The sequence below is a fragment of the Mobula birostris genome, chromosome 5, assembly GCF_030028105.1.
Source record: "Mobula birostris isolate sMobBir1 chromosome 5, sMobBir1.hap1, whole genome shotgun sequence".
In the NCBI taxonomy this organism is placed as follows: domain Eukaryota; kingdom Metazoa; phylum Chordata; class Chondrichthyes; order Myliobatiformes; family Myliobatidae; genus Mobula; species Mobula birostris.
In genome coordinates, this window is record NC_092374.1 from 74,777,285 (window position 1) to 74,793,354 (window position 16,070).

A 16,070-nucleotide genomic window follows, 5' to 3' on the forward strand; every position below is an offset into this window, starting at 1 on the left:
ATGTGCAAGGCCTTACTTGGGTTTCTCCCAACCAAGCACGTGGAAGTTAATTCAGGAAGTTACATACTGATTTGGCACTTGTTTGAGATAATTGCCCTGCCATCTCTATCACTGCCATTAGAATGCCCACTACCCTGCCCAAGGTTCATGACCTTCATATGATCCACTAATCTCCAAAGCAAAACAATCAAGATACCTCACCACCTATCAATCTGCCAGACCATCAAATTACTAGGTGTATCTCTGTGACCTCTGACAGCTCCTCTTCCAGTCTGCATATGACCTCAGTACAGAGAAAGAACTCTTCTTTCCATTTCATCCTCCCTTTCCAAGACCATCCAAGTCTCGATTCACCCAGCTAGAAGCTAAGTCAGGAAGGGTGAAGTGAGCTAACTGGTCCATTTGTAAACTGTCGTGAACATCGTAAAATATTCCAGAGACCTTTGCAAGTTCAATACAAGGTGAAATATGGGGACTTTAAGGTATGGAGCCAAACACATGGTGAAAAAAGATTGGTTATTGAGCTAGAAGCTGAAGGGAGAGGCCCTGGACTGATTTGAACTCAAGGATCAGAATTTTGATTTTTCCAGTAATATATTTTGCACGACCAGACCAAGGGGGTGGGAGAGGATGGAAATGAAATGGGAAATGGTGTGGGCAGCAGGTTGTGTAATAAAAATAGGTTAAAGATGTATAAAAAATACCCCTAAAATGCTGACCAATATCCTGAAGTTTCTGAAAACAGTGATTCGCAGTAGACCAAGTATAAACTCAAGATGTTGTAAAACTGAAATTTCACTGGATTATTTAACAAGTACCAACAAGTTCCATGAAGACATTGCTAGTATTCTCCAGCAATGCAAAGTTCTCAGTCTGATGTAGCCATGTTGATTCTAATGTAAATTCTCATGTGCGTGTTGGGCAATTCCAGTCATACTTGCCTCTGCTAATTATAAATGTGAAGAATTCTAAACCATGCTGTGGCTCTGACACTGGTGAATGGGTGCTGTGATCATAAAGGAAACATGAGAAGAGACCACTGATTCTATTACAAGGAGAACAGAGTCTTCAAATACATTGTCTTGCTGCCATACGGGGTAGACCACTACATATAATATATATGTCAATAGGATTATTATCCCTTTAAAAGGACTATATTTGGGCAACTTCCTAAAATTGTTCAGCATGTAATGAGATTTAGTTGTGTGTTAATCCGTTCTAATTAGTGTATTTTTCAATTTGAAGCATGCATGTTACGATTCGGTGTTTTTTTAATATTTTGCCTTGTTTAATATTTGAGGGATGCCTTGAAGTTGTAATTCAATAATAGTTTTGATGCTGACCACGGAACTGTGTGCTCTATTTGCAAAAGATGCCATCTCTCCTGACTGATTTTGTACTTCTAAGCTCAGTTTGGAGCTTTGCAAACAACTGGCTACAATTTCTGAAGAAATATGGCAGGAAAAAGTACACAGTCCACTAATCACACACAGCTGGAAATGTGATTTTCCATGGTTTCTATGGTTTTTCTGTGTGCTTACCTGGCTGGCATAGATTCCCAAATCAGCTGAAGTGAAAGGAACTACTATTTACATGGGACAGAACTAAATAGTTTCTCACCAGTTCCCTTGAGCTCACAAAATTTAAGCCTCAGTGTAGAGATCTGCCATTATGAGATGCCAATCTTCATGGTACAATTGTCAAAAATAATTTGAATGTCACTTTTTTCTGCCACAGGTTGGACTTTGCTGTGAATAAACTCAAGAAGGCTGGGAATCAGAAAGGGTTTTACATTCTTCGTTGTAGTCCTAAAGAGTTCAATAAATACTTTCTCACTGTGGCTGTGGAGGTAAGTCATTTACGTGTAGATCAGAACCAAAATTGAAATGACTTGTTCATCAGCCAGATCCTAACACATTGAGGTGAAAACTTATCCTTGGTGAATGTACAGTGGTATTATATATTCATATTGCATTCTGCTTCTAAACTTTGGGATTTGGACGATTCCTTCATGCCCTTAAATGTCTATCCGATCATCCTTCTACATTCAAACATTGTCTTACTGTCTTACTATCTACTTGGGCACTCTATTTTAAGCACTTAGCATCACCTAAAGATTATTGTCTCGTCTAGGCATACTTAATATTTGGGGTTCTGGTCCTGTGACAAATCATAATTCTACTTCTTTTCAGGATTGTGACTAGTGCTTCTTCAAAGCTTCAGAGTAACCATTCCAGATTTCTTACCTCTTCCTTGAGTCTTTCTCTGCTCCCACTCTAGATCAAGTAACATTATCACTTAATTTCACTGTATGCTCAATTCAAATTGTTTAGTGTAATCACAGTTCAGACCATAATCTGCTCACCATGGTTGCTTCCAGAAGACTCCGTTCTTTCCTGCTTAATCCTTCCATTGTACTTCTTATCCTTCTTCTGTCTGTTTTCTCCTTGTGATCCTAAAAAACTCCATGCTAAATTTCCTTGTTAGAAAGCTAAAATTGAACGTAGGAGCCATGCATCTGTTCTCTATGTTGATTGCAGTCTGTGTTGTGTGTTTATTATGGTAACCAGTCACTTGGGTAGGGAAGTGGTAAAAGCGTAGGGTTTAATTATGCGTTCATGTTTTGTTCTCAATAGTATGTAGCTGAGGACTGACGGATGTCATATCTTTTGCTGACTACTCAGTTATGGTTAACTTACACTTGAGTATGCTTAACTTTCATCACTCCAAGATTGTATGTTAGCTAATTACTAATAAATGATCAGATACATATTGTATCTTCGACTTTTGGAACAAGTGGTGCTGAGGGCACATCATGGAAGTATAATAAATCCGTGGAGGTTGCTGGCAGTGGCAATTGGTTTGGTTAGAATTGCCGCTACACTGAAGGTAAGGCAATAGGAGTTCCATAAATAAGCAGAACAAAAGAGGGCTGCTCGAGTAGTGTATCTTTTTAAACCTACTTCTTTCAAATGTAAACTTGACAAAGCTACAAACTTCAGATTAATTCTTAAAGATTACAGTTTACAGAATGGTCAAATCTTTTGAGTTAATTGTCATCTACTTCCTATTTAGAAGGACAGTGTGACTGAATGGAGGCATTGTTTAATTACCAAAAATGAGAATAATGAGTACAATCTCAATGGTGCTAAGAAGAGCTTCAGCAGTCTTAAGGATTTACTAAACTGCTACAAAAAGGAGACAGTTCGATCAGATGGTGTTATCTTCCAGTTTATCAAATGCTGTCCACCAAAACCAAAAGGTAATATGTTCATTATTCACATATGATTTGTCATTTCAGACTGAAGAAATAATGGCTGCAAATTCTATCTTTATTTTTCTTACTGACTGGGTCTGTACAAGCATCCTGGTTCATAGAAATATTCTTTTGATTTATGCAGAGAGATGTAAGGCTTGATTTAAATGAGGTAGAGTTGAAGTAATTAGCCCCAAATCCAGCTGAGTGGATGGACGAAGGCCGCCTCAACACTCCAATGGAAATATAAATTTGCCCACGTCATTTTTCATTCCTTTCTCCTTACCACCCAGGTGAATTGTGTAGAAAATGGCAAACTCTCAAGTTGATTAAGTTGAGCCTGATTAAAAGAGTTACATTTAGTTACCAGTTTCCCCATGCTGTCACTCAAGGGGATACATGGAATTTCTTTTATGCAGCAAAAGAATGATCAGTCACAATTTGCAGCAAGAACAACTGGTAACAGCATGATCATAACTGAGCGCTCCCAGAACACCCTGGCCAATAATTTACCTCGTCCTTCAGGCTTCACCCTGCACTGCATAAACTCTCTCAAATCAGCTGCTTCCCACAATCTTCAACTCCTCAACTCTGATGCATGATTTTATGCTCCTCTGCCTTTACGTGTCAAGCAATATCCCAGTAACTCTGCAACCCACCATTCTCTTCCCCACCTACTGCACACTCAGCCTGGGTTTCAGGATGGATTCCTATGTAGCATATTTTCATGTCTGGTATAGTTGGAAATTACAACAGATGTACCATGGAGAGCATTCTAACTGGCTGCATCTCAGTCTGGTGTGGGGGGTGGGGTACTGCACAGGATCGAAAGAAGCTGCAGAAACTTGTGAACTTGTCAGCTCCATCATGGGCACTAGCTTTCCCAGCATCCAGGACATCTTTAAGGAGAGATGCCTCAAAAAGATGACATCCATCATTAAGGACTCCCATCACCCAGGACGTGCCTCCTTCTCCTTGTTACCATCAGAGAGGAGGTACAGGAGCTTGAAAGCACAAATTCAACAATTCAGAAACAGCTTCTTCCCCTCTGCCTTCAGATTTCTGAGTAGACGTTGAACCTATGAACACTACCTCACTCAAGTAACTTTCAAATCTCTTACTAGCTCTTCTTTCAGTTAGTCCTGACGAAGGGTCTCGGCCTGAAACGTCGACTGTACCGCTTCCTAGAGATGCTGCCTGGCCTGCTGCGTTCACCAGCAACTTTTCTGTGTGTTGCTTGAAATTCGAACATCTGCAGATTTCCTCGTGTTTGCGTTTTTAATAACACTACCTCACTACTTATTTCATATATTATATATATAATATATGTGTGTGTGTATATGTATGCATATACTCTTATTGTAATCCACCATTTTTATTGTTATCTATTGCAATATACTACTACTGCAAACACAACAAATATGGAGATATACTGTATGCCAGTGATAGTAATCCTAATTTGATTCTGATTCGGGTTTATCCCAGGAATCAACAAATATACAAATTAAGGGAAGAAGACAGCCACTCAGTCCGTTAATTTTGCTGCTCTATTAATTTCATACGGATCTGATTGTAATTTCAAGTGCACATTTCAATCTACCCCTAGTTACTTTCACCTCCTTGCCTAACAAGTATTTGTCCACTTTTGGCTTGAAAATATTCAAAGAACTCTGCAGCCTTAGAATAGAATTTTAAAGACTCAGAGTCCTCTGAGAGAGAAAAAAGTCACCTCAACTTTGTCTTAAAAGGTGTGATTTTTTTTGTTTCGCCATCAAATGTGTCTATTCAATTGTATTAGAAATTCCAAGTCATTATTGTTATGTCTTACGTCCAAGCAACTACCTATATCAACTTCCCTCAAAATATTAGCTACTCTACAGCTGACCAGCAGAGATTTTAAGCATGTTTTTGTTTTTTTTTTACCCCTAGATCTTTTACTCCTCATTATTCATGCTAACTTGAATATCTTTTATTGACACTATTGGATAATTAAAGTTTCTCAACTTCGCACCAATCCTTTATCTCCCTAATGTTATTGACACTATCTGGAGTTTAGAGATACTTGTAGGTGGAAGGTGTGTTCTAATAAAAACACTTGTGATTAGAGGACAATCGCCCAGGAATGTTTCTCTTGATGACTCTAAGCATTGGTGGGGAGTCTCCAAGTAAACAGCCACTGTTTCTTCCTCAGTTGTGGTATGGAAATAATGAGCAAGAAACGTAACATAAGAAATAGGAGCTGGAGTCAGCCATTTGGCTCATCGAGTCTCCTCCACCACTCATAAGATCGTGGCTGATCTAGACCTGGACTCTGCTCCACCTACATGCATTTTCCCCATAACTCTTCATTGCCCTCTTGTGCAAACACCTGTGTAACTGTGTTTTTAAATATATGTAATAGGTAACCTTTAATGCTTACTTGGGCAGTCTTGCTGAATGAGTACAGGTAAACCTTTAATTGGCATGAAGAATAACAAATATAAAATTAGTTACTGAACATGAAATATAGTATTGCAGTGTCCATTGATGTTTATTCATCGGTTTGTTTTTAACTTATCAATATTTATGTGCATCCACAGATAAATCTAATCTTCTAGTCATGAGAAGCAACTGTGTTTCTGATCCCACAACATCTCCAGTGTTACAAAGGCATAACATCACCCAGATGGTATTTCACAAAATCAAGAAAGAGGATCTGACATTTGTAAGGAATACTGTTTTATTTTCCCATGAATAGTTGTTTGTGAGCAGCTAATGTGAAATGTAGGTGTTTGTTAAACTGCATCTCTTCAACACTTCCACAATTTTATTCTACAATTTCAACAGATCCATATCCTTAATCTATTGCTGATTGGTTTAATTGGATGGATGGAAAGGTACGCTGATCTAATTTTACTATAGGACATTACAGAAAATAAGTCCTTCTGTGCACATATTTATTGGAGGTTTAATGGAGAGTTTGTTGTGGCTGAGACAACTCTGAAGAAGTAGATTTTCGTTCTGTCTCACAGAATGGGCATAAGGAATAGATGCAGATATCAGACATGTTGCCACTGGAGCTATTTCTAAATAGAATGGACAGATCAGAATTTTATTCCTAGTAGACACAATTCCTTCTCCTGATCAGTTTGAGTTTAGCACAAATATTATTTTGAATAATAATTGTTAGAGCCACACAATGACATTTGCTCACGAGTTACTAGGAAAAATATATCAATTATAATTTATGTTTCTTCCTATGGGGCTTACTGCACCATCTGTGTGACTTTCTAAGACCATAAGATAGAAGAATAGAATGAGGCTATTTGGCCCACCGAGTCTGCTCCGCCATTCTATCATGGCTGGTCCTCTCAGCCCCAATCTCCTTTCAGTCATGTCTTGTGACACACTACAACTGTTTAAGTCTCTATTAAATGACTGTGAATGCAATTCTACTTCAAAAATTGCAATTTCCATTTTTAGAACCTGATTAAAGAATTCATTGTTTTGTTTACTGCTTGTTCCAATGCTTGCCTTGCTGCCATCTCCAATTGTGAGGTGCAAGAGGAAAAGCTCTTGTAAGAAACAGCTAACTTAAAATATTATTGATATTCAGCAAAAGTTGGTATGATTGGTGAAACACACATCCCTATAGAAATTTCATGTGTTATTTCATTCACAGGGTGAAAGCCTCGGACAAGGGACATTCACCAAAATTTTCAAAGGAGTGAGGGAGGAAATGGGAGACTATGGTCAGCAACACAAAACGGAAGTTCTCCTAAAAGTTCTAGAAAAAGCACACAGAACTTACTCAGAGGTTTGTTTGTATATTAAATAAGTTCAAAACTTTGGAATTTTCTTTTCAGAAAATGCAAAAATATACTTTTTACAGAGATGAAAATGTTTACTATTGTAGTGGATTCTGGTAAATTGGGACACATCAAGACCAGTACATTTTGATTCAATTAAGTGGCTGACCCAATTAGCTGAATTGTCATTTGAATATTTAAGGAGATATAAAAAAGACAAACTACCATTTACCTGAGTAACAAATTGTGTATTTAAATGAAATACAGAACAAATTTGAACACCACAAATACTACGATAGTACTGTAACACTGTGTATTTGTTCCTAATAATTATCAACAGAGGAATTCTTCCAGTGTACACAGCTGTGTTCCTTTGATGAACTGTAAATGAACAAAATCAGTGCAGACACTTAGTGTAGATAATGGGCTGCCTTCATACAATTCTTTCAGTGATTGGATTTGATGTTTAATTTGTTAACTTTCTAACTCCCAATACGACAGCAGTGATGTCTTGCCACGACCACCGTTTCTAGTTAGTAAATACTCACCTGTGTTAGAGTAAGAATTTTACTTTCTAAGCCTTTTGCTTTTTGCTATCAAGTAAGCACTTAAAACAAAGCCACATTTACAAAATGAGAGAGAAATGTAGATACATGCTATTTTGGTTTTGTTGTATGGCTTTTATATACAGCGCCTTGTAAAGTATTCAGGCCCACACTTTGTTGAATGAGTATTACGACCAGGGACTTTGATCAGTTTAACTGAGAATTATTTGTGAATCATGTGTTCCTGATTCACAGTAGAGCCCAGACAACAGGGAAAATTGTAAAGCATGAGAAACCAAAAATATAAAAACTGAAATGTCAGCAGTTCAGAAATACTCATTACTCTTTACTCAGTACTTAGCTGGACCACCTCTCACAGCTATTACAGTCAGTAGTCTTTTTGAATAAATCTCTTATTAGTTTTGCACAACATGATGGAGCAAGATTTGCCCATTCCTCCTTGCAAATTTGCTCAAACTGTACCAGGTTAGTTGAGGAGCAGCAGTGGACAGCAGCCTTGAGGTCTTGCCGGAGATGCTCAGCACATCACTGGCAAGATTAAGGTCCTTTGCCACACATACCATTTCATGTGGAGGCCAAAAATCTCATCCAACCATAAGACCTTCTTCCACATCTTTATAGTATTGTGTAAGTGATGATTTTCAAAGTCCTTACAGGCAAGGAAATGCTTTTTTTCTTTGCTGTGATGTAGATCTAAAACTGCACATCAGCCAGGTAACATCATCCCTACTGTAAAGTATGGTGGAGGTAGCATATTTAGGCTCCACTGTGAAATAGGAGCATGTGATTCACAAATAAAAATTCTCAGTTAAGTTGATCAAAATCCCTGGTTGTAATATTTTTAAATGTAGGTTTGGGAGCAGGATGTTTTTACAAGGCACTGTATTTCTAAAATGATGATATGAAATCAAGAAGATTTACTTACTAGTTCTCATAGTGAAGACCACATTTAATACAACCATACAATAAAAAAGCATTCAAATCCCATGAGGAAGCTCCCTCGTGTGAACAATATGTGTTTTCAATGATGTAAATAGTGAAAAAATGCAATTTAAAGAATCCTCAAAGCTTGGCAAGCATGATCTTTTCAACAATGAACAAATGTATAGAGTTAAATGTATTTGCAAACATTGCTGGAAACAAAATGCATACACTGACAAAGCCATCTTGCACTAGGCATTTATTGCTGGATCAAATTCCTAATATTCTCTCTGTATCTTCACATGGTTAGGATCTATCCCCATTGTTTTAGAAGATCTATGGATGAATAATCAACACTAACTTTGCCAGTTACATTCTGAAAGTTAATTTTAAAATATATAGCTGAGCTGATCAAATGACACACAGAGCACCAGGTTCTAAGCAATAAAAATGTCATCTGCAGAATGCAATTGTTTGGAATTGTCATGCAGCTGATGTCCACTCGCAGACTAAGTGAAGGAAGTTTTTGTGCATATTTGTAGAAGGTTTGCAAGTTAGCTTATGTTGCCTCCTAAGAGAGACCTTGCCAAAACATCTAAAGGCATTAGACTTTAAAATAAATTAGCAAAAATCCATTTGTAATGAATAGATTTATACTGCCTTACACTTTATAGCTGTGATGGTTGGCAAATGTCTGTCTTGAAAGACAATGGGTGATGATCATCGTCACAAGCCTGGGCTGAAGGTACGGAGATCCAGAGATGCCCAGTCATCAAGATCCCCCTCTCCGCCTCACCAGTGTAGTCTAAAGGAAAGCTTATGAAGTAATACGTTTGGCACCAGTTTCGCTGCAGGAGCTGCCTAAAAGATGTTCAATAATGTCCAGCCACCTTGGAGGCTCCACTCCAGATTTGCTTTCTGAGTTTACTCCCATAGTTTAAATCTTTCCCAAGGCTGCCCACAAGGCTGTGTAGCTGGGTATCTGGTTCAGGAACACCAGCATGTGTCAACACACTGGTGGGCCTGCATGCTACATGGGTAGGGGCCAGACCTCCTCCCCATCCTTTATAATTCAACCTGAGTCTGAGAGGAGTTCAGTTTCCATGTGTTGCCATTTTATGTCTGTAAAGTTCACGCAAATCCCTTCTCAATCCCTTACAAAGGAGATGAAATAGAAAGCAAGAAGTAGAAAATCAGTCTTTCCTTCTCTTTCCTGTGTTCCAGATGAGATAGAAACATCCCTCCTCTGTTTTATTCCATTCTTAGTTAATAAATATGCACAGATTGATTACACCAAACATTTTTGTTACTTGCCTTCTGCCCATCACCTCCTAAAGTATCAGCATCCCTCCTGAATGAAGTGTATACTTCTGCGGTTACTTGTGAAATAATATAAAACTGCAATGAGAATGCTGGTCAGGCAACATCTGAAACAAAACCAATGTTCCAAGTCTGACTTTTCACCAATATTCAACTGATTGTGCTGTACTTTTTCAGTGTTTTCTGTTTTTATTTTGCACATCTAGTATTTGCCATACATTGGTTCTGTAATAAGAAGTTTCAGCTGTCATATCCCATATAATTATCCACAGAGAGACCATTATTGATAGTCAATACTGGATTTAATGAGTCCGTTACTGGCAGAATGTCTTAATCCATGAAAATACAGCATGCATTGGATAACATGGGTTTACACTGTTGGACATGAAGACTTATATCTCTCAGAGTTTGGTTTGCCTCAGCTTTACAGACCTGGGAAGTCTTTATATGCTTCGAGACTATTTCAGAACATCCCAATAGTCCCTTTCTATTTCCCCTCCAGCCAGTAAACTTACAATGATGTTCAAAAGGCATGGCACTGCTGTCTATTAGCACTGCTTAGTGAGACATATGTTGTTGCTCAATGAATAATAATTATTCAAACAAAGTGGCAAATGCTCTGTCACATCTGTCTGATCTGATAGAAATCAGAGTTGTGATTGGGAAGGGTTGAGTATTTGTAGCATCACATCACATCTCAGTAATAAATCTCAATATGAAATTTGTTATTTGGTTTAAAAAATATAAACTAAAGTGTTTTATTGTTTCTGGGTTCTTTTTCAGTCCTTTTTTGAGGCAGCAAGCATGATGAGTCAACTGTCCTATAAGCATTTGGTGTTGAACTATGGAGTCTGTGTATATGGTGAAGAAAGTAAGTAAATATTGTGTATTAAATATTTCAGTAATATTTAGATGATATTGTAAATGTATTGTTTCATTAAGCATTCTTTGTTTAAGTAATTCATTATGGGTTATATGTAAAAGTACATGAATGGCATACCTCATTATAGAACCATAGAAACTACAGCACAGAAACAGGCCTTTTGACCCTTCTTGGCTGTGCCAAACCATCTTCTGCCTAGTCCCACTGACCTGCACACAGACCATATCCCTCCATACACCTCCCATCCATGTATCTGTCCAATTTATTCTTAAATGTTAAAAAAGAACCCGCATTTACCACCTTGTCTGGCAGCTCATTCCATACTCCCACCACTCTCTGTGTGAAGAAGCCCCCCCTAATGTTCCCTTTAAACTTTTCCCCCCTCACCCTACCACATCATGTGCGCTTGCCTCACAAAAGTAAGATCGAAAGTAAGAAGTACATATGAAAACACCGGTCTCCCGTGTTTTTCTTTCAATTAGTTTATGGAGTTACAAAACATAATAGTAAATACTTTTTAAGGCTTTTGTTTGGCGCTATGACAGCTGATTCACCCTTGCACAACTGTGGGTAACTCTGTTCCCAAATGCATGTTTATACAAAGAGTCTGAAATTGCAAAGCTACAAGTGTCGAATCAAAGCAATATTAATTCTTGAAAATGCTTTTCACTATTGAGCCAACAAAATAAATTCAAAAGTTAAATACAGTGGATTCCGGTTAATCTGGGCAGCTGCTTATTTGGGACAACACTTAAAGAACAAAAGCAAATCATGAAAATAGCCAGGATTCCCTTTGTTTATTTGGGACGCTATGCCACAGAAGACACTCAGTCATGTGCAGCACTTGTGTGGCCATTAGACACTACACCATTCTTAGAGTGAACAGTTGTGTCAGTTGCTTGTGCTTGTGTTATGTTATCCATTTGGTCTGAAGGATGCAAATTCAAAAAACAGTGATTTTTGATCATTTTGCTTTTTTATTTAAACTTTAAACTATTTTTGAGACCCTTGCCACAAAGATTTGGCACTAGCTGAAAAAATTATCCTACACTGGACCAAATTAAAAGCCATCCACTTAACACCCTTTGACAATAGCTGACAGAGATAACTGCAGAGCCAATACATCCTGCTTAATACATCAGCAAGATAAACTGCAAGAAGAATTAGCGTTACATGAGGGACAATAGGGAACATCCCAAAAATGAAAGCATCAAGCTTTGGATCCAGATGTTGAAGAGGGCTGCGGTCAATAGTTTTCCATTGTAACTGGACGAGGTGTGCAAGTCAGTGGACCAGTGTTTAAAAAATACAAGTCAGAGGAGCTAGCTAAGAAGTTGGGCCACTTAGAGTATAAACTAACATATGGTTGGTTGGCTCAACAGAAATGTAGACACCACATTAAGGTTAAGAAAACACACACGAAAAAGGTAGTGCTGACGCTTTAAGTGCAGAAACATGGAAATCTACAAAACTCCCTGACTTGCTTCAGAAATTTTGTGCAGATAATATCTACAATGCTGATGAAACAGACCTTTTTTATCGTGCCATACCAGACAGTTCTCTTTGCCAAAAACACACATTATCAGGTTTAGAGAAAGCAATGGATCGCAAAACTATGTTGTGTTGTTCAAATATGTCAGGGACTGATAAGAAGAAATTGTTGGTTGTTGGGAAAAGTGTTAAACCTAGCTGCTTTAAGGGGCTAAGAATGGATGGTTTACCACTACTACTACTACGTTGACTCAGGCCTAGGGGGCCGGCGTCGGGCACGATGACAGACTCTCCACTTCTCCCTCTCCCTCATCAGTGTGTTCAGTTCATCTATATTAGCCGCGCCACTGTCTTCTAGGAGCGTGTTGACCATAGTCTTGGGAGGGCGCCCAGGGTTCATCCTCCCGTGCTTGGGCTCCCATATGATGATTAGGCTGGCAGGTAGCTCGGGGTGGCTTACCAGTCGAGTATAATGCCAATGAATTCCTCCATCAGGAACCATTACGAACTCATACACAGTTTTATAGTACTGTAGTAATATTGGTAGTATTCTATTTAATTCTGTACTTCATTTAAATACATAATTTATTACTCATTTAAATGGTAGTTTGCCTTTTTTATACCTTATTAATTATTTCCATGAAACTTCAGATATTTGGGGCCACGACTTAATTGGGCCAAACATACCAGTCCCGAGGAGTCCCAATTAACTGAGATCCACTATATTTTAACTGAAGTATTAGACTTAGAAAAAGATGAGTTTTTCCTTAATCTAAGCTTTAATAATTAAGTATTCAACCATTTAGAAATACCAATATTTCAGTGTCTAACTTACCGGATAATGTTTGTTACATACCATTCCAGCTTATTGGGGTCCAGTTCCCACACACCTTTAGCCAGCTGGTGGTGTAGTGACATCAGCGCTGGACTTCAGAGCGAAGGCTCCTGCGTTCAAATCCAGCTGGCTCCCTTGCACGCTTTCCATCTGTACTGGGTTGAGCGTGGAGCTAGCAACTCGGCCTTGTAAAAATAAGAAAGCCTGCTAAAAAAACGCCATCATGGCAGCGTCCCGATGACTCCACTCGGAGTTAAGGGCTTTCCTCCTCCTCCTCCTTCTCCTCCTCATCCTCATCCTCCACTTCCCCCCTCCCCCTCCCCCCACAATTCTGGTTCCACGTTCCCATTCGACTCACCCCAGGACCTGAATTGCTGATGCCTGGTTCCTGCACACCCTCCAACCTGTTATCTGCAGACCTGCATCTCAGCATGATACATATGCATGTTGCATTTTCATAAGATTAATACATGATGTAGACAGAGAAACAGTTAAAGTTTCAGATCTGAGCCCCTTCATCAGAATCCAGTCTTGAAACTTTGCTCCATTCGCCAGAAGAGTGGGATTTCCCAGTGGTCTGTCTTTTTAATTCCACTTCCTATTCCCATTCGGATATGTCAATCCATGACCTCCTCTACTGCTGCAATGAGATCACCCTCAGGTTAGAGGAACAGCACCTTTTATTCTGTATGGGTAGCCTCCAACCTGATAGCACGAACATCAATATCTCGAACATCTGGTGATGCCCCCTACTTCTCCTTCACCAATCCCTATTTCCTTTTCCCTCTCTCATCTTATCTCCTTGCCTGCCCATCGCCTCCCTCTGGTGCTGCTCCCCCACCCCTTTCTTTCTTCCATGGCCTTTTGTCTCTCCTATTAGATTCCCCCTTCTCCAACCTGTATCTTTTTCACCAATCAACTTCCCAGTTTTTTACTTCATCCTTCCCCCTCCCAGTTTCATCTGTTACCTTGAGTTTCTCTCTCCCCTCTGCCCACCTTTGAAATCTACTCCTCATCCTGCGTTCTTCAGTCCTGCTGAAGGGCCTTGGCCCGAAATGTCACTTGTACACTTTTCCATAGATGCTGCCTGGCCAGCTGAGTTCCTCCAGCATTTTGTGTGTGTTGCCTTGCTGCCTCTTTTCATCAGTCATCATCCCGTCCACACCATTGAAGTGCCTACCATTTTGTAATATTTTGTTTCCCAACTTTCTTAAAACTTGCCTCCACCACATTTTGCACAGCAGATTACCTAACGTTGAAAAGCATTTTGCTTACTCAATCTCATATTCCTTGCTAATCACCTTAAATATATAGTTCTCAATAGTTTCTCCTAATGGTCACAGCTTCTCTTTATTGACTCTGAATTCAGTTTCGACATGTAGTGATTGAATGAGGTTGGTATTATTTGTCTCTGACCCCAGATCATGAAGCTCAGGTTATGACGGGATCCATGAGGCTTGGGATCTATACCGTTCTCATTTCTGATCACAAGCTGATACAAGGCTCATTTTTTTCTTTCTTGAGCTTGTGATAAATCAGAGGGCTGACTGAGAGTCATGTAACTCTTGATTGCAAAAAATGATTAGCGATGGGAAGGTCTGGTGTGAGAGAAAATGCTTGCCTTTGTTGGAACAAAATGCAGAGAAATTCAGCAGAACTCAGTTATTAGAAAATGCTCTCATCAAAAATTTACTCCACTAGTTTCCCTCGTTTAATTTAAAAAAACTTTTGTTATTTAGTCATACCTTTCTAAGAAGCTATAGGAAAATGCACTTTTATTTTCAGGAAATAAACTTGTTTTTCAGATTATTCAATGCTTATATCAAATGATACAGTAGTTGGCTGGTTGGTATTTTTACTGTGAAACTGAGAGGTTCAAAAATAAAATGTAAATCAAAATTTGCAGATGTTGGCAATCTGGAATATAATCTGACAATGCTGGAAACAGCATGTCAGGTTGCAGCTGTGGAAAGAGAAATCAATTAGCTTTTTTAGTTGAAGCCCATTTGTTGCAAGTAGGTATGAAAGGAATCAAGTTATTTTAGGTTGCTGAGAGGATAATCAAGCTGTATATAGGATGGGTCTAGGGGTTATATGGTGATTACCTATGAATGGTGTCATCTGGTTGATAGGTTAATGAGGGAAGTTAAAGAAAATAAAATTTAAAAGGAGCATGTAAAAACTGTGAAATGCAGGTTAGAAATGCAGAATGAGGTTATGGCTGGGTTAATAATACCAATAAATAACATATACCAGAACTGTTTGTATATAAAACAGATAAATTAAGTTACTTGAAATTGTTGAATTTAATTTCAAGTCCTGATGGCTGTATCATATATAGGTAGACGGTGAGGTGCTGTAAGATGACTAAAGGAAGCCACAATAGGCCAGACTAGAGGGAAGGGATAGAGAATTAGAAGTAAAATTATATCCTTCCCTGCAATTGAGTACTGAGCTCTGAATTTCTTATTTAATAGAGAAAACCTTGCCCGATTGTTCAAACGTGTTTTTATTTTAAGTAAATTTTGGAAGATGAAGGATTCTATCTGGAGAGAATAGTGATGAAATAATAGATCTTTGGACCAGTAGCATTGCCAATTTTGCTCTGGAGGTTAACTGAGGCATAACTGTTACAAATGACAACAACTGAATTCTGTAAGACAGTAAGAATGCTTTACAATGGTCACCTTTTCTCATCTTTGTTTGAAAATCAGATATCATGGTTCAAGAGTACGTGAAGTTTGGTTCATTGGATACGTACTTGAAGAGAAACAAAAACCATGTGAACATCCTGTGGAAGCTGGATGTAGCCAAGCAGTTGGCTTGGGCAGTGCATTACTTGGTAAGTAAAGTTGGTAAAGAGGACAGTGAAAGTGGCATGTGTACATAGACTAGAGTAAAGACCTTATTCAGACTTAACTTGATACTAAAGTACCCATTTGGTCAGACTTTTAAAGTCCATGTTACATTAAATTACCTTATTGTCCCGTGCATTGAGAGAGTAGTCTCG

General features: G+C 38.6%; 1 protein-coding gene across 3 annotated transcripts in view; it reads left to right on the forward strand.

Annotated features, from left to right (window-relative positions):
- jak2b (Janus kinase 2b) overlaps positions 1-16,070 on the forward strand; it is a 279,703-nt gene that overhangs the window by 235,603 nt on the left and 28,030 nt on the right. For all 3 annotated transcript variants that reach the window (XM_072258216.1, XM_072258215.1, XM_072258214.1), the window contains 6 exons: positions 1,738-1,849; positions 3,076-3,262; positions 5,836-5,960; positions 6,918-7,052; positions 10,635-10,722; positions 15,775-15,902. In XM_072258216.1, coding sequence (XP_072114317.1) covers positions 1,738-1,849; positions 3,076-3,262; positions 5,836-5,960; positions 6,918-7,052; positions 10,635-10,722; positions 15,775-15,902 — 775 coding nt within the window. The remainder of the gene's footprint in view (positions 1-1,737; positions 1,850-3,075; positions 3,263-5,835; positions 5,961-6,917; positions 7,053-10,634; positions 10,723-15,774; positions 15,903-16,070) is intronic.